The sequence below is a fragment of the Agelaius tricolor genome, unplaced genomic scaffold (assembly GCF_023055355.1).
Source record: "Agelaius tricolor isolate 1412-34295 unplaced genomic scaffold, bAgeTri1.0.p SCAF_13, whole genome shotgun sequence".
NCBI lineage: Eukaryota > Metazoa > Chordata > Aves > Passeriformes > Icteridae > Agelaius > Agelaius tricolor.
The window spans coordinates 9030399-9052334 of record NW_027269273.1 but is presented as its reverse complement, the minus strand read 5'-3'; the positions used below and the strand labels follow the sequence as shown (position 1 = coordinate 9052334).

Here is a 21936-nt window from a genome sequence, read left to right as displayed (position 1 = left end):
AAAGGTGTGGATGGGCAGCAGGGTTGGAACAGGAGTAGGATCTCTGAAGAGTCCTCCTGAAGTCACCAGCTCAGCCCTGAGGGGAGCACAGCCTGCTCATTACAGACTTTTTCTACTGAAAAGGCCATTGTAGCAATTTTTTGCCAAATCAAGGACTGATTTATCCCTGTTGTAACTTCACTGAGTTCAGTCAAGCTATACAAGTCATGAATTTAGCTCATGAATTTAACTTTCTCCATAGAGAATACTTTTTTCCCCTTTGATAGTGCTTCAGTGAACCTCTCAGAAAATTTATGAGCACAGATTCTGCTCCAGCAAAGCATGTAAGCAGACACACATGGGAAGAACGTGAGAAATTGTCCAGAGAGGAGCTGGATTATTTCCATACTTACACCATCACCAGCCTTTTTCACCTGACATCCTTGCTCATGTTTTATTCAGTGGGACACAGAGGGCTCCTTCAAGCATTTGGCTTCCAACTCTGAAATGATGGCCAAAGGAAATACTCCCAATTGCCTTCCCCGGATGCTCAATTTTGCAGAAGCTAATGGTTTGTTTTGGTGGCAGTGGGGAGGTTTGGAGAGGACAAGACAGAGTCCATCTTTTTACAACAAACACATCCACTCTGTCCAGATTTAGGGATTTTACCAGACAAGTGGCATCATCTTCTGAGATTTGCCCAGAGATGTCCCTGCTTAGCACTGGTTGCTGGCCCACAATTCTCCCTGCTGGCTTCCACCCATGAGTCCCTCCAGACTCCCACCACAAAACCAGACTATAGACCCTGCACTAACATTGTGACCAATGTTTTTTCTGTGAAAATGAATATCATGTCCTGTTTTCAGGGCACGTTTTTGATGCACTTCATCTGACCTACATTTCCCTCTTCCAGGCCGGCCGTGGGACCTTACTGGACTTGGCACCAACACCTTTCTCTCCTGTTTCTCCTCCTTTAAGGAAACACTTTGGCTCTGGCTAGGTGCTTACATTTCCATTAGCTCCCAGATCTGTTACACAGACTTGACCTGGGCTGGATTTCACACCAGAATGATGGTTTGTCTGACAGACCCTGTTCACCATTTACCCTGCTTGTGCCAGTTCTTAGCATACATCCAGCAGTGTCCCCTCATAGCTCCAGGGTGCCACTATCCTGATCATACAGGGCCTAGATCATACTAATACCCTGATCATCCAGGGCCTGGATCATATCAATACCCTGATCATCCAGGGCCTGGATCATATCAATACCCTGATCATCCAGTGCTCAAACCAATACCCTGATCATCCAATGCCTGGATCAAGGCTCCCACATGCTGTCCCTTTTTAAAATCTCAGTTGCTCAGCAAAACGTTTCAGAAAACAATTCATGAACATGTTAATTATTCCTGCCATCTTCTGCACTGTAAATATTTCTCTTACATCAGCTGAGGAGCAAGTTTACATTTCCAGAAGTATCTGCCATGCAAAATCTGTTGAAATCTCTTTCTACTTCTCCTTTATCTCCCTCCTTCTTAGCAAACTTTTAATCTTGGGAAGGCTTCAACAATCTAACTCAGAATCCAAGGAGACAATAATAAAGGGTTACCACAAGCCAGTCTTCAAACACAAGAGACTTTATTTAAAAATAGAGCCTCCCTACAATATTCTGCCTTTGTCCCTGCAAAGTGCCTGCCTGGAAGCTCATGCAGCTCCCTGGGGCTTGCCTTTCTGAGCAGGCATCCCCACAGGACCAATCCCAGGGCATCTTTGCTGACAGCCCAGGCCAAGAAGTACGAGCAGCCTGTGAATCCTGGCCATGCACTGCTCTCACTCAGCAGGAGCGGCCTGAAAAGAACCATGGCTTTGCTACAACTGCTTTGTAGCCCCAACAAGCAAGTGCTTGGCTTGCTGTGAGCCTCTTCCCGTGCACCCTTTTGCTGCCTCCTCCCTCAGCCGCAGAAATGCTCCCCCAGCCCAGACACTTTCAGAGTTTCTTTCTTACACAGCCTCTCTAAGCCAAAAAAACTGCTCAGCTCTATTCAGGAGATCTCTGACAGCCTCCAAAGGATTGCTAATTCCAGTCTGCTTTAAAAACACAGAGCATTCTCTCCCTTGCAGCTTTTGTTTTTTGCCCTCCCTGCTTTAGGTCAGCACTTGTTGGGCCCATAAAGCACCCCAGTAGAAACTCAGCACACCTGGAATTCCCTGGAGCTCCCGCAGAGCTGAGGGCAGGGAGATCACACACTCCTTGGCAGGGCCATCACATTGCTAACACCAAAGCAGGTCTCTGGAGGAGACTGGTGCACCCCTGGCTGGCTTGGATTAAGGGCTGACAAGGGTTAACAGTGTTTGCTCCTCTCTGCATCACCCCCCCTGCTCACAGAGCTGCTCCCCGGGCAGGCAGGGCTGGATTAGGCTGCAGGAGCAGCCTGGCTGACACTCGGTGCAGGAGCAGCTCCTGGGCTCTGCAGGCAGCACAGCCCAGGAGCTGAGGGGACAGCAACCAGCACCTGGGAGATTGCACGGCTGGGCAAGTTTAAAACAACCTCTGAAAACACCCCACTGAAGGAAGCACCAAAATCCCGTTGTGGCTTTGGTCTTTTGTTTTTGTTTTGTTTTTTTTTTTTTTTTTTTACTTTTTGTGAAGGACTGCAAGCATTTCAGTTGCTATGTCTGTTCAGGAGCCATATGGAAAAATCAGTTCTGTCCTGTTAAACTGGTTGCACAGTTTTGGTTTTCATCTGCCTACAGAGACCTGAAAAGTCTGTGTTCTTTTCTGCTTTTTTGGCAAAGAAAGCGAGTGGTCTGAGGAACATCTAGCCAGGAACAAAATAGGTAAGTACAGTATTTTTTGTGTAACATATTTCCAATAGTCTGAGAATATATTGTTTGTGTAATTGAGTGAAAATAGCCTTTGGGATGATGCTCTCTTTGGGATAAGCTGATTATAGGTTTGCTGATCACTTGGTTTGTTTGTTTTCCTGGACAAGAAAAGCTGAGCTGCTGTGGTATCAGTGTGGTTTGCAAGATCCTGTCATTTAAGCAGCAGAAAGACTTTTTTAAAATCCTCTCCAAAGCACAGAGCAACTCAGATTCACTGTCAAAGGTGAAGCAAAATATTTGGGGTTTTATTTTAAATCTGTAAGCTATAATTAGACTAGAGGAATAACCAAGTGGCAAAGTGACTCAGAGTCATAAGGAAAAGCTCTATTATAAGAGCATTAAAATGGAATTGATATGGAAATCTTATCTATTCTTTCAACTTGTTCAGATGGTTGTTTAAGCCTGCATTCAACCAAGTGCTAAAATAGTACAAGCAGGCAGAGAATAAACCAACTTTTTCTGGCTGTTGAGAGGGACATTCAGATGACTTGGTAACCATAATTTCCATAATCATCTCACTGATACTAAAGATGTGCTTGACTATGGGAATCACAGATTTTGTACAAAAAAAACCTACAGATGGCTTCAATGCTGTATTTAAATGTATGTTTGAAATGGATTTAAAAAGGAAGGGGTCCTTTTATAAAGTCTGTTTAACTGCAATGGACAGCAGGTGAGCTGAACTGGAGATCTGACTGCCTAAAATCTTCCACACTTTTACAGGCACTAAGGGGAAAGAGCTGATCTCAGAAAGAACTGAAAATCACAAAGAACTGAGCCTTTGTCTTGCATGTTTTCTCCCCTCACCAGCCAATAATCAGATTTAACCAGGATCTTTACTCCTTGCTGCTTGTAAGATGCAATAGGCTACTTTTCCTCAAAAAAGGGATCTTGCACACAGAGCTCCCTCTGCTTTCCAAATCCCTGAGCTACAGCTGGTACCTGCACTGAAGGTCTCTGCCCCTTCCACTTTGATACTTTCTGAAACTGACCTTGGCAGACCAAGGAGCTGTAAGTTATAGTCAATAACTGCACTGCCAAAGTTTCCTGTGCTAACTGGAGCCTCCTCCTCCTCTGTGCAGCTCTGGCCAATGCACACAGCAGTTTAAATATTGTCAGTATTTGCTGGGGACTGGTTTTGTACTTTTCTTTCATAGATTCCAAGCTGATAATAAAGCCTGTTGAAAAATGGGACATAAGTGATTTTTAAAAAATCTCTTGCCAGGGTGAATACAAGTTGTTACAGCTCCAGTGAGCAGCAAATGCTGAGACAAGCTGGAAGTGATGCAGGTATGAGAATGATAAGCAACACAAAAATCTAAAAACAAGATTATTGCCCTACAGTGATAAAGCCTTCTTCCAAATGAGATCCACAGAGCTTAAAGTCTAATTACCAGTTCAGGGATTCTTATCCAAGATTCTCCACCATTGACCAAACAGTATCTTACACAGCTCTGGATAAGTTACAGTGATCCTCTTATCTACACATGCCTACTGTCCCAGTGGGCAAAACAAAAATTCAGTGATCTCTGATAGAACAGCAGAAGCAGGGTTTGGGACATAGGGACCTCCTGAGAGTTTTAAAGAGACAGTTCCATTACAAATAGCTCAGCCTTGAAGTTTACTAAGTGAACATCAAAAACTAGAAAAAGTCTTTTAAATGTAATTTCCCACTCATTCTGATAGCAGTAAAACTAATTTTTAAAATAATTGTCATGTTGCACTTGTGCTGCATTGGCTACATTTTTTTTCCTCTAATTAAAGACTTCATAGCAGTTTCTGCAATTAAATCTTTGCAGAGAGATCCTCAGAGGAACATCTCCACGAACTTTAAACAACTCAGCAAAATGGAGACTTGCACTATTTGAGTTCCTGGCTTGCTGGGATTATAACAAATACCAGGAAAGGCACAGAAAGAGAGGGTCACATTACTTTCTCTCCTATGACAGCCATTTCTGTTCACTTTTGTCACCCCACTTTGCAGTACTGAAGATGTCCTGGCTCTGGCTTTATCTTCCCCTCCATCTTCTCATGGCAACTTGTTTGTGCCATTCTATAAAAGCACCCACCACCAGCTCCCAACAGAGCTTCAAGAGCAACCTCTTCAATTTCTACCACTCCCTGTTACTTGCAGATGGTAAGGAAACTACAATCCACCTGCTGAAGGATATACCCAAAAGGTAAGAGCAAATCAGCCACTCCTATTCTCAGAGACATCCCCATGTCACTGGGAATTGCACACTACCAGGATAAGCCAAGAATCCCTGTGTACCTGCAGGGCTCTAGCAGTGCACACTGAAATGCCAGAAAAAATGCCCCGCTCCTCAAGGGTCATTACACTTCCCACAATCTGGGATGAACCTCTGAGATGAAATTTAGATTCCTGAGCACATTTCAGCAGCTTTCTCTGCTGTCAGAGCAGCAGCAGAACTGATACAGGATGGGTGCTCCAGCAGCAAACAGCTGTGTCACAAACAGCCCAGCTTCAGCCCTGCAGACAGCAGCCATCCTCCATTCATGGTGGGATACAAACATTTTACCTAGCAAATCCACTACCCCAAAAATCAATAGAATACCTGCACAGACATCTTATCAGGAAATCTGCCACTGCCCTGCACACTAAAAGTGGTTTTGCTGAATGGCACTACAACTTGCTAAGATCAAAAGTGCTTTGCATGTGGAAATTCCACATTCTTCACCTTCCCAAAATACCTGAAAAAGTCTTTTGCCATACCCAGATGTGTAGGTGATCTAGATATTACAACTGACACTGCATCTGGGTAGCAAAGATCAATCTGCTTGTTTGGGAAGAGATGCACTTTGGACAGAGCCCAGCAAATACAGATTTTGACACACACCCGAGTGGCCATGGAGCAGAGGGTGAGCCAGATTGCTCAGCCTCGATGTGCACTGCACAGAAAAACTGGCACATGTTACATAATGTGACCATGCTCACAAGAGCAGAACTAGGAGCTCTCCTAGTTAAAGAACAGGGGTATTGAAACAATGAAAAGGAGTTTTTCTATGCTCTTGTGGCATAACACTAAGACTGCAATTAGGAAGTAGTTTAGCATGATCAGGAAGGTTCTTCTGGATTCCAGTCATCCAAACAGGAAGACAAGCAAGGACAAGTTTTGGCTGAGAGTAAAAGACTCAAGAATGTGGAACTGATTCCAGGGAAGCTTCACCCTGGCCTAGGAGCCATGCCTTGAAAGCAAGCCACACCTCCAGGCTGACAGGGTCTGTCCATAGGGGCTGTGCTTGTCTCACTGGTGAACAACAAAAAAACCCTTGGATTGCCAATTGCCTTCATTAAAGCGCAGAGTGAGGCGCCCAAATCCAAGCATTTATCTGGCCAAGTCCATACATTATAGACCCTGTATAAAAACCAACAGAAATAAAACAGAGCAAGACAGGAGGTTGGGCTTTTTCAAGGCAGGAATCAAAACCTGACCAAAGAGACTGATGGCACTTTGTGGTGCTCATGCATAGCAGCCTCTGACACAAAGGCAATCAAGGCAGGACTGGCAACAGATGATTAGGGAGAAGGCAGCCAGCTAAATCACATCCATCATCCAAAATAACCAGCTAAGGACAAGATACAATGCTCACCCAAATCTTGGAAAAAAACTCAGAGGGAAAAATATTGCCTTCAGTGGATAAATCTTTCAGCAAACACATGTGGATTAAAAATAAATACCCCACAGCCTGTTTTCTTCCCACAGCTGAAGACTGCAGACACTCATCATCCCTTTGTGTGGATGCACCTCAGAGAACAGTCATTTCTACCCAAAACAAAGTGACCCATGTCAGAACAGCTGATTACAAGGAGTTTTGGGCAAACCTGAATTCCCTGATGCATTGCCTCTATTTCTGTTCACATTTACAGGTACTACTTTGTTTTGGAAGAGGGCAGGGCCCTTGCCCCTTTCTCGATAACAGTGACTCCCTGTGATGTTCCCATTGAGTGGAGCATACTTGTGTACAAGCCTCCACCAGGAAAAGCAGCACCAGGTGAGGCCTTCAGGCTGCCCAAGCAGAGGCAAAGAAAGCTCAAGTTACTCATGGATAACTGTGTTACAGGAAATTTCCCACAACCCTAAACATTTTGTGGTTCCCTCCTTTAAATTGCATGGACTGACCCAGTTTCTGTGGGTAAAACATGGAAACCCATCAGATCTTGCCCTCAACACAAATAAATTAAGGATTAGATATTAAAATGTCTACATCTAAGGTTAATATTTGTGAACAACTGCAGGTCTTCCAGGCTGCACAAACAGACCAACTTCATAAGCTCTTGGTACTGGGCTGAACTTCCCTCTGCTGCCTCAGTTATTTTCTGTGGCTTAGGTCACTCGAGACAACTATTTGCTCCCCACATGAAGCAGAGAAGACTTAGCCATTTATTCTTGCCACATCTGCCATGGCAGTGGGTTCTATACTGCCTTTACCCTTAAAGGCAATTCCTTTCCCTTGCATGATTTTTTTTAATTAATTTTTCAAACTAAAAATCTAAAAGCTGCCATTAACAAGTTCTGACCTGTCAAGCAGGTACACCTGACATAGGAGTTCAAATTACACACCTTTGAATTGATAAGTTTTCCCTCTTCACAAGACAATGGCCTAAAAGTAATCCAAAGAAAAAAACCTAGCACAGAAATAATGAGTCTCCTTAAAGTACCCTAAGAGATAGCAAATAGAAGAAGAAAATTGTAGGGGCATCAGGCATGATACAAGCCAAGCTTTTGCAAGTTGTGGTTTCATAATTACAGTATTTTTGAAAACATAATTCTACAGCTGCACTGCTAAAATAAAAGCTTCTCAAATTTTAATTTAATAAATTGCCAGTAGCAACATATTTTTACTAAAACATATTTTTAGTTATAATTGCTGCTTTCAAGAAGAAAATACAATGTTCCCTAACAGTAAAACTTGCATGATGTGCCTTATTTCACATCTTTGAAAGCAGAAGTTACAAGTCTGCCTTTGGCCTGCAGGTGACCATGATACACAAGAGGTCTCCAAATCTCACAAGGCTTCAAGCATGGTGTCCACTCTCTTCAACTACAAGGGAAATTCTGTAGAGACCTACATGGGAATGTCTTCCCATTCTGCCCTGTACCTGCTGGAGTTCCTGTCCACGGAGAGGGACACACACATCACCGTGTACCTGACAACTGACACCACGTCTGGGCACCTGTACCCAGAGCTCCCGGGGGATCCACGCATCGATGTCATTGGCATCGGCCCCACAACGGTGACCCTGGCCTGGAAACACAGCCCTTCTGTCCTGCAGCACAGCGAGGGCATCCAGTACTGCCTCCTGGTTAATGAAAAGCACAACTACAAGAGCTTGTGTGCTGCTGAGACAGCCATCAGATCCTCTGGAATGAAGCTGCCACCCACGGTAGCTCTGTCCCTCTCTCCATACCTTCTGGAGCCACAGCAGGTGATGATACTGTCCAACAGTGAACTGAGCATCATCAACAAAGTGAGCAGTGGGGAAGTCAGGCAGGTGTGCATGGGCACCAAGAACACCTACACAGTGCCCAACCTCAGCCCCAGCACTCAGTATTACTTTGATGTTTTTATTGTCAACCTCCTCACAAACGCCAGCGCCGCGTACACCGGGACATTCGCCCGGACCCTGGAAGAACCTGAGCCCAAGGTGACAGAGCTGAAAGATGGCAAAGTGATTCATGTGGTCCTGGATGGGAAAAAGCAGAAATTCTATAGTCTGCAGTACCAGGCAAGGCACAAGAAAATCCACTTCACCTTTCAGTTGTGTCGGGGCCAAATACGGGTTCACATAACAAGGAACGGCAAAACAGTGGCATCAGAAAACCTCTCTGGGCTGAGGTATTTCTCCCTGAAGGGAAAGCTGCTGGACACCTATTCAGTGCAGCTGAGGTCCACAGAGGAATCTAACTCTTCTGTGAAGGTACTGGCATCCCCCCATTTCCACAAGCCCTTATTCCCACTTCTTCCAGAGAGCTTAAAAATCAAATCCTTCAGTAAACTGAGAACATGCAGGTCTGTGACCATTGCCTGGCTGGGAACACAAGAGGAGAGCAAGTACTGTGTGTACAGGAAAAGGATTGAGGAGGATCAGATCTGGAGGGAGCTGCAGAGTGCAGACAGGTGCTCTGGGCCTGAATCTCGGCACAAATCAGAGAAAGTGCTGTGCAAGTACTTCTATGACCTCAACCTCCAGCGAGCCGTCACCACAGAGACCATCAAAGGGCTGGAGGCAGGGACACTCTACTTGTTTGATGTTTATCTCTTTGGGCCGTCTGGCATCCCTGTCAGATATCACAGCAAAGTTGTGAAGACCAGGAAAAAATGTTGAAGGTTTTGAATGATAGCCCGAAGTGAGTGAATGCAGGTAGTATGGAAATCTACTCCAACCCAAGTCAGAGCCCCTGCAGTTTGAACTATGCTGACAAAAAAAATTTCAAGCTATAAGATTCTACAGCAAAACACATCTTAGGTGATTATACGTCTTCTCTCCTGTGTAAGGTGGGGTGCATTTTTTCTTTCCTTTTCTCATTCAAACATTAAAAACAGAGTTGTGAAACACTCATACATATGGAAATAAAATAGCCCAAGAGTACTCACGAGAAATAGACTGGTTACCTAAAATGCTTCTGAAATCCAGCACAGAAGTGATGGGGAAATGCCTCACATGAAGCACACACCATTGCTCAAGTCCCAGAGATTTTTCCACTATCTGTAACTCATGCAGCTAATGAGGAACTGAGAGATCTCACAAATCAGACTGCTCTTGAGAAAGAGATTCCTCACTGCTTGAGCAAGAAAGGAAACAAAAAGAAATTGAAAAAGCAGTGGAACTGATGTATAGCTCGATGCATTGAGTAAAGCAGGCTGAACTACATCTTCCCCTATTAACCTGCATGCTTGCTTGGTTTCATTCCTACAGAGAAACTGTGCTTGGTTAGAAACAGACAAAATTGAGGCCAGGAACTGGCTCTGGATCTGGCTTTTCTCAGGAATGTACAAATACACTGCTGTGTTACTGCCCACAGAGGAAAGCAGCAACTGAGGAATCTTGCCATGGAAAGATTTGTGAACTATAGCCTCTGAAATCAAGCCCATGTCAGTGACTCTGTGATTCCTGACTGTAATATATTCATTCTTTGCATCCTTAAGCCAGCCTATATCAATGAATGCATTGCTTTGAGAAAAATTAAATGTGGTTTTCCTACTAAATTTCATGGAAGGAAAATATTTGTAATAAAAATTCTGACACACTTTGGTTGTCTTGTTTCCTTGATTACCTTCCATATATGACATGAGACAGGGTTAAAAAAGACAATTAAGTCTTCATGAACTCCCTTAGGTTCATTTCCAATTATCAGTAGAAAGTATTTTGTATGTAGGCAGGCCTGGAATTTACATATGAAGAGATACAATAGCTTCACTAACCAAGAGGTTGCCAGAGAAATTTTGCCTGTAGTAATTATTTTTCCTCTACAATTACACTAAACACATACATAAATGATTAAATCCATTGTTGTGTATTTGTCTTGCAGTTCAGGGTCAAAGTCCCAGTTTACTCTGAACAATTATTCCATCCAAGTGTGTTTGGAGGCCCTTGGTAAGGACAGAATCAGTCCTGTGTGCAGGACCAGGGTTGTGTTTCCTGCTCCAAGGACTCTGAGCCCTGTGCACCCTGTCCAGGGCACTCTGTGCCTGCTCAGCCCCAGATGAGGGGCCAGGCCTCCCCAAGGATCAGCTGCAGGGTCTGGGCTTGGCTGGGCTTTGCATTCCTGCAGGCACTGCCCCGGACTGAGCAGGGCCACAGCAGGAGCCACGTGCTCTGCAGCCTCCTGTCCACACTCCACAGCCTTTTGGCTAATTACAGGGGCTGGCAGCTGCTCTGCCTTCATTCCAAGGCAGGCCCTCGCTTCATTTGCCTCCTGCCAAAAATAGTCTGAGCTCAGAGAGCAACAGAGGTCATCTCTGCTTGGAAATCTCAAAGTTTTCTGCCTTCCTTCTCAATTTCAGGCACTTATATTGTGGATTAATTTCATTTAGACGCCCTACAACTGACTGTAATAACAACCATAACTATAACAGAGGAACAGGAAGATCTGTCTAACTGCAGATACAATATTTTAATCCCCTGCCCTCAGTCTGGCAGAGCATTAACCCTTGCCTTTGCCCTCTATACAGAAATGCCACAAAAAAAGTCTTTTGGAAGAAGATACATTGGCACCCTGACCAGTACCAGTGTTTCTACTAAAACAGGTTTTTACAATGGAACTGGCCTTGGGCTTCTCAGTAACATCCTGGATTAGGGCTGTAGTCAAGAGATGTGAGGAAGGGATAGAGGGAGAGCCTGAAATAGGGCAGAGATCTGAGGAGTCAGAGGTGGCACAGAAGCAAAGGCTCAGTGTTACACCAAGTTAAGCGCAACAGTTAAGAACCTGCAAGGAAGGAGTTCATGTTTGGAGGACAGCAGCTATTTCAGAGGGACTTGGAAAAGAGCCAGGAGAGTCTCTTGTTCCCAGATTCACCATTTGCTCTTCACTCCTCCTCCCCTGGCCACTGCCCCATGCAGAGGACTGGCTGAGGCAGAGCACAACTTACTGGTCCTGTGGCCCCGGCTGGGAGCCGAGCAGGGCAGGGAGCACTGGTGCTGCTGGGAGGGCTGATGCCCGTCCCTCACTCACAGGAGGAGCTTTCTCCCACACACACCAGCCCCTCCATCAGCCAAGGGCCCTGCACTCAGCAGAGAGCTCGGCTGTAGAGAGGAACATGCTGTTCTGCCACAGCCCATCACCCCTGACACAGCAGAGCAGGTACCTGCCCTCCAGGCAGCAGCCCACCTCGCTCAAGTGGGCAGCCAGCCATGCTCTGTAACAGAGCCCAGGAGCAGCAGGGAATGTTCCTCTCCACTGATCTTTCCACTGTGATTGCAGCAGGCTGCAAACCTGTGCTCAACTCACTCATGCCCACACCCTGCTCCTGAGGCAGCCTCTGGGTGCACTGGTTTGAGCTGGGGCTCAGTGCTGTCCCCAAAGTTTCAAAGGCTTATCCACAGCAAAACCAAAGGTGCTGCATTAACCCTTGGTGCTCTTCCCTCCCCTACACAGGCAGCTGTTTGTGTGCACAGCTCCCCATCTTCAGCACCCACAAGTCCTTTTCCCCTCCTTCCATTTTGACTAGTCTTGGCCTACTAGGCCACGTCTAACCAAAACATTTCCCAAGCCTTTTCTCCTTGCTTGTCTTCATGCTTTCTGCAGTCCTTCCTGCTCCATCTTTAGAGGCTCAATGTCTTCAGCTCAGCCTGTCCTAAGCTGCCATCAGCTCTTCCCACCCCTGCTCAATCTGAGTCACACCAGAAGCACAGACAGATCTTTTCATGGAGAACATTTCAGAGCAACATCTTCTTCTTGTGGATCATTTAAAGTAAGCCATCAGCATTATTATCAGGCCAAAGTATTTTCCCTGGCTAATGTATGTCAAATCCTGTCACAGCTGAGATCAAAGGCCATGCTTCTCCTCCCAGCCTCTTTACAGAATTGCTCCCACTGCCATGACACCCCCTGCACATGGGAAGTGAGGGTCAGGGTACCAAAAGCACAGCAGGCAAGTAAGAGAGAACAGGTTTAACTCCACATCCATTCTCCCTGTGGGCTCAGCCTCACAAATGAAAACTAGAATTGGCAAAATGAAGTGCTGGTATGGGAAACAGTGCAATAACAGAGCATGGGCCTAAGTTTACCATTGTGTGTTGCTGCTGGGCACAAACCAGAACAATGAGGGCCTCTTCAGCATCACCTTTCAGTGCTTCATAGAACTGCTACTGATAGGGACTTTGAAATGTGACCCAAGTCAGTAACAATTGCTTGTTCAATTTATACACTTTGAAAGATATTGCTGTCCAAAACCAGTGAGAGGTTTCTGACACTGGGTTCATGGACTAATGGCATTTATGAGTTAATATTTAGCTGACAGCAAAAATAATCTATATTGTTCATTCCTTTCTTATTTCCTGTATGTAACAACCCATTTATCCATTCCCTGTTACTTTGAGTTTGCCAATAAATTTAAATACCCTTCCAAGTGGACCTGGTAGTTTAATAAATTGTTCCCTATCTGCCCACATTCAGGGATGCATTCACAGCTTTAAAAGAAAAAAAAAAAAAAGCTTAATTTCAACTTTGTATCTTGCAATTTCTTTTTCTGGCTGATGCTTTCCCACTTGGAATACTCCCTTCTAGCTTAAACAACATGTTAAAATATTCTTCCTACTTTGGCCTGTGGTGCAGAGGCAAAATCCTGCTCATTATTTGCTTTGTAAGACACAGAGCTCAAGTGTTGGTTTACATGCACACACACCACCCTCATTTTGGGCTTCCTTACTATTCCCTGTTGGGTTTTGTGGGTTAAGAATTTATGAGCCATGGACACTGCAGTTAAACATCCTGGCCACATCCAGCTTTGCACAAGGCATAAAATCTAATATTGAAAATCAAACAGCATTAGCACTGACAGCAAGTACAGACCAGTGACCCCAAAATGCCAAAGGCTTTCAGGTGCTGTTAGAGCAGCTGAAGCTCTCTGGCATTTAGACAAAAATGGATGACTGAGTAATCATTCAGCACAACAAAATAGAGGGTGGCTGTGGGGAAACAAATGATGTGTGGCTGCTCATCAGTATTCCCTCTTCTGCACATGCAGGACTGAGACACCAACAGTGTAACAAAGCCAGGCCAGTGTGCTTCTCTTGCACAGCAACAGGGATTCCATGGACAGGCCTGCCAGGGAGTATTAAACAACAGCAGTGTAAAAAGGGAGATCACTCTACTAGAAGAGGCAAACAGGGAGTGCGTCCCGCAGCTGCAATGCATTCCTCCGCCCAGAAACGCGATCTAAGTCAAGGATGGGCCCGCGGCATCCGGGCTGCCGGGAGAGCATCCTGGGCAGCACCCGCTGCCACCAGAACTGCAAACACCAGAGGGCACTCCCCGGCTGCAGAAGGAGCACAGAGTGCGCTCGATAAGGCTTATCAGCAACAAATATCTCAGCAAATTTAACAAGTCAAGCATCTTTCTGGTAAGATTATTAAGAGTAGAAGAAAAAAATCCAAAGAGCTCACATTTTATTTTCTATTAGTCTTTTACATCTTCCAAGCTTGAGGTATTTTTGTTAAAATTAAGTGTGTAAAACCTAACAGCCAAGGAATAGCGAGAGACAAGCACTTGCTAAAAGGACCAAAACACTAGTGGTCCCACTGCCTCTGAGATGTCAAATCAACCACTAAGGGGCTAAAGCTCAAATAAAACAAACACTGTGGTACTGAGGACAGTCACAGGTTTCATCATGCTCAGGTGGGGAGTCAGGCACAATCTGCTCAGCAAGCTCCTATCCCAGGCACCCCATCTCTCCTCCTGTCGTGCCCTTGTACTGAGGGACATTCTCTGGGGTATTACTTCCCTGACTCACCAACATTTAGACACTGACCTCCCATTGGAGCTGGGTGTCCCACCTGTACTCTGGGACACAGCAAACAGATTGCAGTTTGTCAGGGCCCTTTTTGGGGGGGGAATTTGGTCACTGGCCTTGTAGCCTCTATAAGAGATTAAGGATTTGCTTACAGGGGCCAGGAGCCATCCCCAAAAAACTGCAGACCCTGACCTATACTGCTTTTGCATTGAGGAAAGCTCTCTGAAATTCTACTTCTCCCCATCAAGTTTACAAAAGCATGTGAACAAGGACAGGGCTGAGAGCAGAAGGGACCAAGTCAAAGAGCCAGAGATGCTGTTTCTTCTTACAGACATTGGTATCAGGGACACAAGGGGGGCTTTGAGAAGGTGGCCCAGAAGCTCAAAAAGACTCAGACTGCCATGGTAATTGGCTCTGAAATCAGAACTCAGTAGGAAGGGAGACCTCCAGGAGCCAGGGTGAAAGCAGAAGGAAACCATGAAGAATCTGAAAGTAATGAGGTAAAATTCAAATTTGTTAGAAGCTTCTAAGGAAGCGAAGGGCCAAACCTGGATCCACATTGTGCATCCAGCTCACAATTTTATAAGTTGCCTACTATGGACAAAAAGCCTATTTATCTGGACAGATTTGTCTGGAATGACATTCATTTTCAGAAGGGCTCTGTGGAAGCCTTGATAAGGGCTGCCAGTGAGATACATCAGTCCTGGCCCTTCCCACAGCATTTTCCAGGCACCAGCACCATGGTGGTAACTGATACCAGCAATTTTTTCATTCTCCTTCCAGCAGCAAGAAGATTACATTTGATTGAGCTTCACTACTGATTAATTTCTGTCTCCAGGGTTCTCTGCCAGCATACAAACCCACTAAGCCCCTAGTATTCCTTTAGCCTGTGACTCATAGGAGAGCCCAGCATGCAGTGTGTTTTCTGGTCCAAGACCATGATCCTAAGGAAATGCTCAGTCTGATTCTCCTTTAGAGGCCTCTGAAAATAACCACACACAGTCCACTGTCAAGGTAATGTGCTGTTAGACCTGGATCTCACATCTGACATATCTGCTACATGAAAAACACCACAAAGATCAAACAGGGCCTCAAAGCAAATAGCCAAAACCTAGCTGCCCTACTTTTCATTTTCCTCTGGGACATATAGTTCAAAAATCAGCCCAGCAACACCCAAAGTGGTACTAGCCAGCACAGCTGAGGTGGTACTAGTGTTCAGAAAAACTTCAGTTTTAAAGATGGGAAATACCAGTGCTGGGTCCCACACATTTTGTTAAGGCAGGTGATGGTTTTAAAGAGATTAAATGCAGCTCCACTCTGAGCTTAGGGCATGATGTGCTCACCCAAGGCTGCAAACACAACCAGAGTCAGAGCAGAACTGTTGCTATTGACTGCAGTGCTGACAAGTGCTCATCTCCTGAGGCTTCCCACAATCAGGGAGTTAATTCCTTCTTTCCTTTCTCCATTCCTGACACACAGAAAGTGATCCTAAGCATGAGCTACTTGGCTTAACAGTACCCCAGTGTCATGACTTGGGGCCAGGTTCATGACTTTTAAGCATTTGGAGTTGACAGTTACCCATGACTGGGGCTTATGAGCTGCAGATCATGAAAGCAAGAGCAGTTTGCTTACCATGACAAACAGGAAAGATTAACATGTTTTCTGTACATGGTGGAAAGCTTGAACTTGAATTCTTTGGCCTTTTTTCCTCTAGAAGAATCCCAGCCAAAGAGGGAGCCAATATTAAGCACTACAGTCAGTGACAAGTGCCTTTGAGGACAAGAGCCATCCACCCACAGAAAAGGATTCTTTTCTTTATCTACAACTCAAGGAAGGAAACACAATTTTATTGTTGGGTTGGCCTAAAAAACAAAAAGAAAGTACTTCTATTCAGGCAGTTAGTTTCATATGTGGGCCAAACCCTCTGCTTTCGTAACATGGTAGAGTTCTCAAAGCCAGATTTTCAAAAACAGAGTGCCAGTTTCTCAGCTCAGACTGAGAACCCACAAATTGGCCAGACCATCAGCAGTGTTTTGCACATATTATCTCCTATTGGGACAAAATCTTTTCAAATCTGCCTGTAACTCAATGAAACCACAACAGTTACATCTGCAAACAATTTGGCCCACAATATTTTCCTCTCTAGTCATGCCTATGCAAAGGGAAAAAAATGCCACTTTTATAGTGACTACTTTATCCACGTTATTCACATGTACTAATGCCCAATAACAATGTTTTCTAGAATACCCAGGAGAAAGCAGAAAGGTGTTTTATTTTAATTCTCCCAAGAGGAAATTTCCACAAAGAAGCAGTCAATTCTAACTCCAAAATACAACTGTTCTATAGCTAAGCAGCAGAACAACTCAGAAATGAAACTTCTCCAAAAGCAATATCACAACTCCCACTCATGCAAATGGTTTTCATTTGCAAGGGTGGTTGTTCTTCAAGAAAGGACTCCACAATGGAATGGAAAGGTGATTCAGAACTGTAAGTCTGGTGCTAGAAAGGACATTAGAGTAGAAATCTGCAGCTCACATTGTGTTGGGCACAGACAGCTTTGACTAGAATAACTGACAATTATGTGATTCAATAGCCTTTTGAATCTCAGAAATTGGCAGCAAACCTAACATTTCAGCTATTTGGATAGAACTGTTCCTTGTCTCTAGGGTATTGCTGTTTATTTGCCTCAACTCTATTAATGCCATCTTAACCAGGTATTCAGAAAATGTGTGATAGCAGAATTGATCAGTCAAAACATAGCGAACATTCTTTTCCAGAGGATTGTGAAATAGCTCATTTAAGTACTTCTTTTGCAACGTCTTTTTGGCTACACTGTCCCTCCCACTAGCTTCTTATAAGAATCATTGAATTACATCTATTAGTGCCTCACTACAGTTTCTTTCCCTATTAACTTGAGATAAATTATCACAGAGTATTCTCAAAACACCCACAAGGATCATTGAGTCCAACCCTTAAGTGAATGGCCCATACAGAGATGGAACACACAGCCTTGGCATCATTAGCACCAGGCTCAAAGCAACTGAGCTAAGTATTCACGTGCATTTCTACTTAATTTAGAGCAGGAACTCTTCCCTAACAGAACAGTTCCCCACCCACTCCAAGAAAAGAAAGCTAACTGTCATAGCAAGGCCCCAGGTAAAACTGCAAGCGTGCTCACTTCCCACTGCTAGAGCATGTTTCAAGGTAGGCAAACGGAAATAAAAGATAATGGAAAGACCAAATTTTAAAAGGGAACCTAGAAAGCTCCCTACAGCCTGCAGACATGAAGGAGGCAGATCCACATGCCTTAAAGGTTACTTTGGGCAGGTAGAGAGACTGGCCTTCTGCACCCTGCCTGTCCTGTGCTCCCTCCAGCCATCCACAACACCCAGGAGCTATGGAAAAGGTCAAAATGAGGGGCTCTGTTCACTTCTACCCTTACTGCATATCCCACAGCCAGAGAGGCATCTCTCCATTTCCTGGAAACTGCAGCATTGTGGTAAGAATACAGAAAAAAAATAAACACAAAGCTATATCACCAATCTGAATGTTGGATTCCCAGTAGAATAAGGGTGAACAGCATTTGGCTTTTAGGAAATTATGGGTTACTGTCAGAACACAGCTTTGATTTAAGCTCTAGTTTGGTTTGGTTCAGGCTTGTGTCCAAACCTTTTAAAAAACAGTTCAGTTAGAACAGTTAAAGGAAGTACTATAGGGTTTACTGCACTTTTTCCTTTAGCAGTGAAATGTTTTGACTGGAAGCAATTAGGGTCAGGAGCCTTTTTTTTTTTTTATTACATGCATATTCAGGCCACAACACTGATCCCAATGGGCCTAAGTGCAGCAATAAATGTGGTGGGCACCCGTTGTTTATTCTCACGCCAGACTAACTGGACGATTTTACCATTAGGTGGCACCAGAGAATATTTGAACATACCAGGAAGGACCATTGGGACTGGGATCGTCTTAACTATAGTCCTCTTTGCTATGCATATGAGCTCTTTAATTACTAGAAGTGCTACACAGTTCATCAGAACACAAGTTGCAGCTATAGCCATGATTTATTAACAAGTGGTTTTTAATCATACATGAGAAGTATTTAACATGAAATTGCCATACAGTTGGATTTAACTGAGATGAACAGCTTTGTGGGGTTTTATTTGTCTTACTGAAAAGAAAAATATATTTCTGCCCAGACAATTCCAAATGTGGGCTGTTAAAAGAGACCCTTTCAAGAATCCCTGTGCATATCTGGTACAATTCCAGCAAGGTCTATGAATAATTTACTAGCTAATGAGCTCTTTTTCTGTTTATGAAATAATACTCTTAAGAATAATAAGGCAGGACATAGGCAGTAGCCATATGTTTCTTCTCAAGTTCTAGCCAGACAAATGACCTGAAAATTGCTGTTGCAAGAACTTCTAAAGCATATGGCTAAGTACAGGGAATTTGTTAACTTCTTGTGTCAGATCCAAGAGTTTCTAATTATCAACAAAAGATGGAATACCAACCCAATTACTCCTGATATATTCCAGTCAAAGACAGATTCCAAGTAACCATAGCTGTGTGGGTGTATGTGGTTTGAAATAACAGGAATCACTGCAAATTTAGTGTAAATAAAAAAGTAGACCCAGAGAACACATCCAGACAAATGTGTCCCAGTGTGCTGAATGTACTTTCAACAGGAAGCAGGAATTTTTAGGCATTCTACCAACACTGATTTCGAGCCACCATAAACTATTAGAGGCACATTTACTTTCCAGCTCTACAGAAAACTCCAGTAACAGCTTATTTCATTTGTCAGAGAGGAAAAGAAAGGTGTATTTCTTACATAACAAAACAAATATACCAAATAGTTGACAATTTTTTTTAACTATTAAATGCAGATTTCTTTTTAAGACAAGATCCTCATCCAGCTGGATAAACACCAGGACATTGGTACATTATGCATATTGCTGATACATCTGACTAAGCAACTGAGTCAAGTGCCATGTTCTCACTGACAGGAATCCTTACTCCAAAGCCCTGGACACAATGTGTTTTCATACCATGCCTGAAACATAGAATCTCCAGCCATTCTGCTTGACAGCAAGATGGAAAAGCAATGATATATTCACAACAATGGACCAGAACTCATAAAACCTCTAGGGGAAAAACATGAGGAACCCATTTGTACATTAAACAATATTTCACATTCACATTAAAATGTATTACATCATCTTAAGAGCCATATAAACTGTCAGGGATTATTCCCACTGTACTGGGTCAGTGTGTCAATCCAGGTCAACAACAGCATATTCTTCACTAAATTAAGAATGTTTCTGGGTAAATTTTTGTTTTAATCACATCTTGCAAGGAAGGTGAAGGTCCACAGGTCATTTCATGCTGTGTTTATGTTTGAATTCAACATGTTGAAAGTCACTGCTTAGGTCCTTTTTTATTTAGCTTCCAGTGACTGACTGTCCAAGGTTTATGGCAATAAACATACAAAATGCCAATTATCCATAGACAGGCCAATGGCTGGGATGCTTTCCTCTCCACAGCCCTGCAGGCACTTCTCAGACCTGGGTTCTCTTGGGTTGAGTTGCTCAGTCCGGAGCAGATTGCACTTACTACACTGCAGAGCTCTGGGGAGTAAAGCTCTAGGGGGAGTAAAGCCTGAGTAGAGGCTGCTGGAGAACCCCTAACAGGCCACTGGCTGAGCAAAAACCCTGAAAGAAACCATGACACTGGTGAAGAGAGTAAAAATCCTACAAATCCCCAGAACCACCTCCTCTTCCTCAGGATTTCCAGCCAGACAATGATCATGAGGGAGACTGGTCCATTCCAACAAAAGTAAGCAAAATCTATGGAAAATGATCCCCAAATACTTAGTACAGACTAAACATTAAAGTAAGTGCATGGGCAAAAGATGTGTAAGAGTCTAGAAATGCAATCTTTTCCTAATGGCTCAAGTTTCACTTCCATGAAAGTGAAAAAATCACCAGTTTAACTAATCCTTCCTTTATTATACTGCTTTTAAGAGTAGTACCTGAGCTCTAAGTGTAAAAAATAGGCATTTCTTAAAAAACACAACCTTGATCTAGTTAATGCACCATAAGAAAATAAGAAGTGAAAACTCACATTTTGGACCTGCCTAAATTTCTAGAACTACAGTAGAAATATCCCAAAAAGAATCCAAAAATTACTTCTGAAATTTGCTCTGTCCATGCTAACTGAGTGCACATGACTGATGTATTTCTCCCAAGCACAAGATTAAAACTAAACTGTTGTTCCTTATCATAGCAAATAATACCTGGCACTGTTCCTAGGCATTTCCAATATTAACCCACCTGTAAACCAAAGAAAACATTTTCTCATAGCTCAGGAATCACAGTGCCACAGCAGCTCATTTCTAAGACCCAGGAATGCTGCCTGTGAAACTTAACATGGTGTGAGCACATGGAAGCTTTTCAATGATTAGCTATTGTTTTATCAGCTCCATGAGAGAAAAAGATGTGTTTCCACCAGAATGGTAATGATATCTGACTGACAAAGCTGCCTCAAAACCAGAACAACCAGAGAGAAAGATACTAACAACCAGAGAGAAAGATACTAACAACCAGAGAGAAAGATACTAACAACCAGAGAGAAAGATACTAACAACCAGAGAGAAAGATACTAACAACCAGAGAGAAAGATACTAACATAGTATTAGTAGCCAACAGGTTTTCCTAAATGTCCTTATACAACTTTTTCCTACTAAAGTGTGGGAAAAGTGTTCAAATGCCTGTGCCCCCAATTAAAACACCTGCTTTCAAGCAGGCAACAATCCACCTTGCAAAATCTTATTCCTCACTGCCTGTTATGTTCCACTTGTCATGCTTTGTCTCTTTCAGGCTTGTGTATAACAGTCAAACACAAACTAGCACTCCCTTCCAGCAGGAATTAAGCAGACAAATGAATTTAGTCAGTTAAGCCCATTGATTTTGGTGATTTTGTTTGTACACACAAAGCCAGGCTTAAACACCACAGTGAACAATGCCTTTCTTCATCATCCCACACACTGTCCACAATCATCCAGCTATCCTAATATCAAGGTATGCATTCACAATCAGTCAGCCTGAGCTACTTCACAACATTTGCATCCATAGAAAATCAATAAATATATTTATCTAATAATATATAAATATAAAATATATTTGTATAATAATATATAAAAATACTAATAAATATATGTGTCCATGGTTTTGTGGTATTAGCCAAGCATTGATGCTGTGGTATCCCCAGGTATCTGAATCCTGCCCTCCCTCACCTCCTGAGGCACAGGACATTGCAGGTGTGTCTTTGGAGCACTACACTCTGCAGGGAGTTCAGGAAGCCTCAACATCAGTGCTCACCATCACTGCAATAGCTGTTCACAGGGGGAGGATTGGCTGCTGTACAGTATTTTTTGATTTTTTTCAATACACAAGGATTAAGTACCTTTCATCTTCCCTCACCTCAAGCCCTGTATGCCCTTTGCCAGGGCAGCACTGTGCAGTTTGTTACAGAAAATGGGCTCAGGAAAGGTACAGATTAGTTAAGGGAGCATCATTTGGAACACAGCACCTGTACAGA

General features: G+C 43.6%; 1 protein-coding gene across 2 annotated transcripts; it reads left to right on the top strand.

Annotated features, from left to right (window-relative positions):
• Positions 1–2173: 2173 nt before the first annotated feature.
• LOC139595469 (protein NDNF-like) lies at positions 2174–10134 on the top strand. 2 transcript variants are annotated; one of them, XM_071438674.1, is made up of 5 exons: positions 2174–2814; positions 4088–4152; positions 4847–5042; positions 6752–6876; positions 7860–10134. In XM_071438674.1, exons 2-5 carry the CDS (start codon positions 4125–4127, stop codon positions 9209–9211), a joined length of 1701 nt encoding a protein of 566 aa, XP_071294775.1. In that variant the 5' UTR covers positions 2174–2814; positions 4088–4124; the 3' UTR covers positions 9212–10134. The 2 variants fall into 2 exon arrangements, with proteins under 2 accessions (XP_071294775.1, XP_071294776.1); XM_071438675.1 differs by lacking the exon at positions 4088–4152 and having other exon boundaries at positions 2178–2814.
• Positions 10135–21936: the final 11802 nt, after the last annotated feature.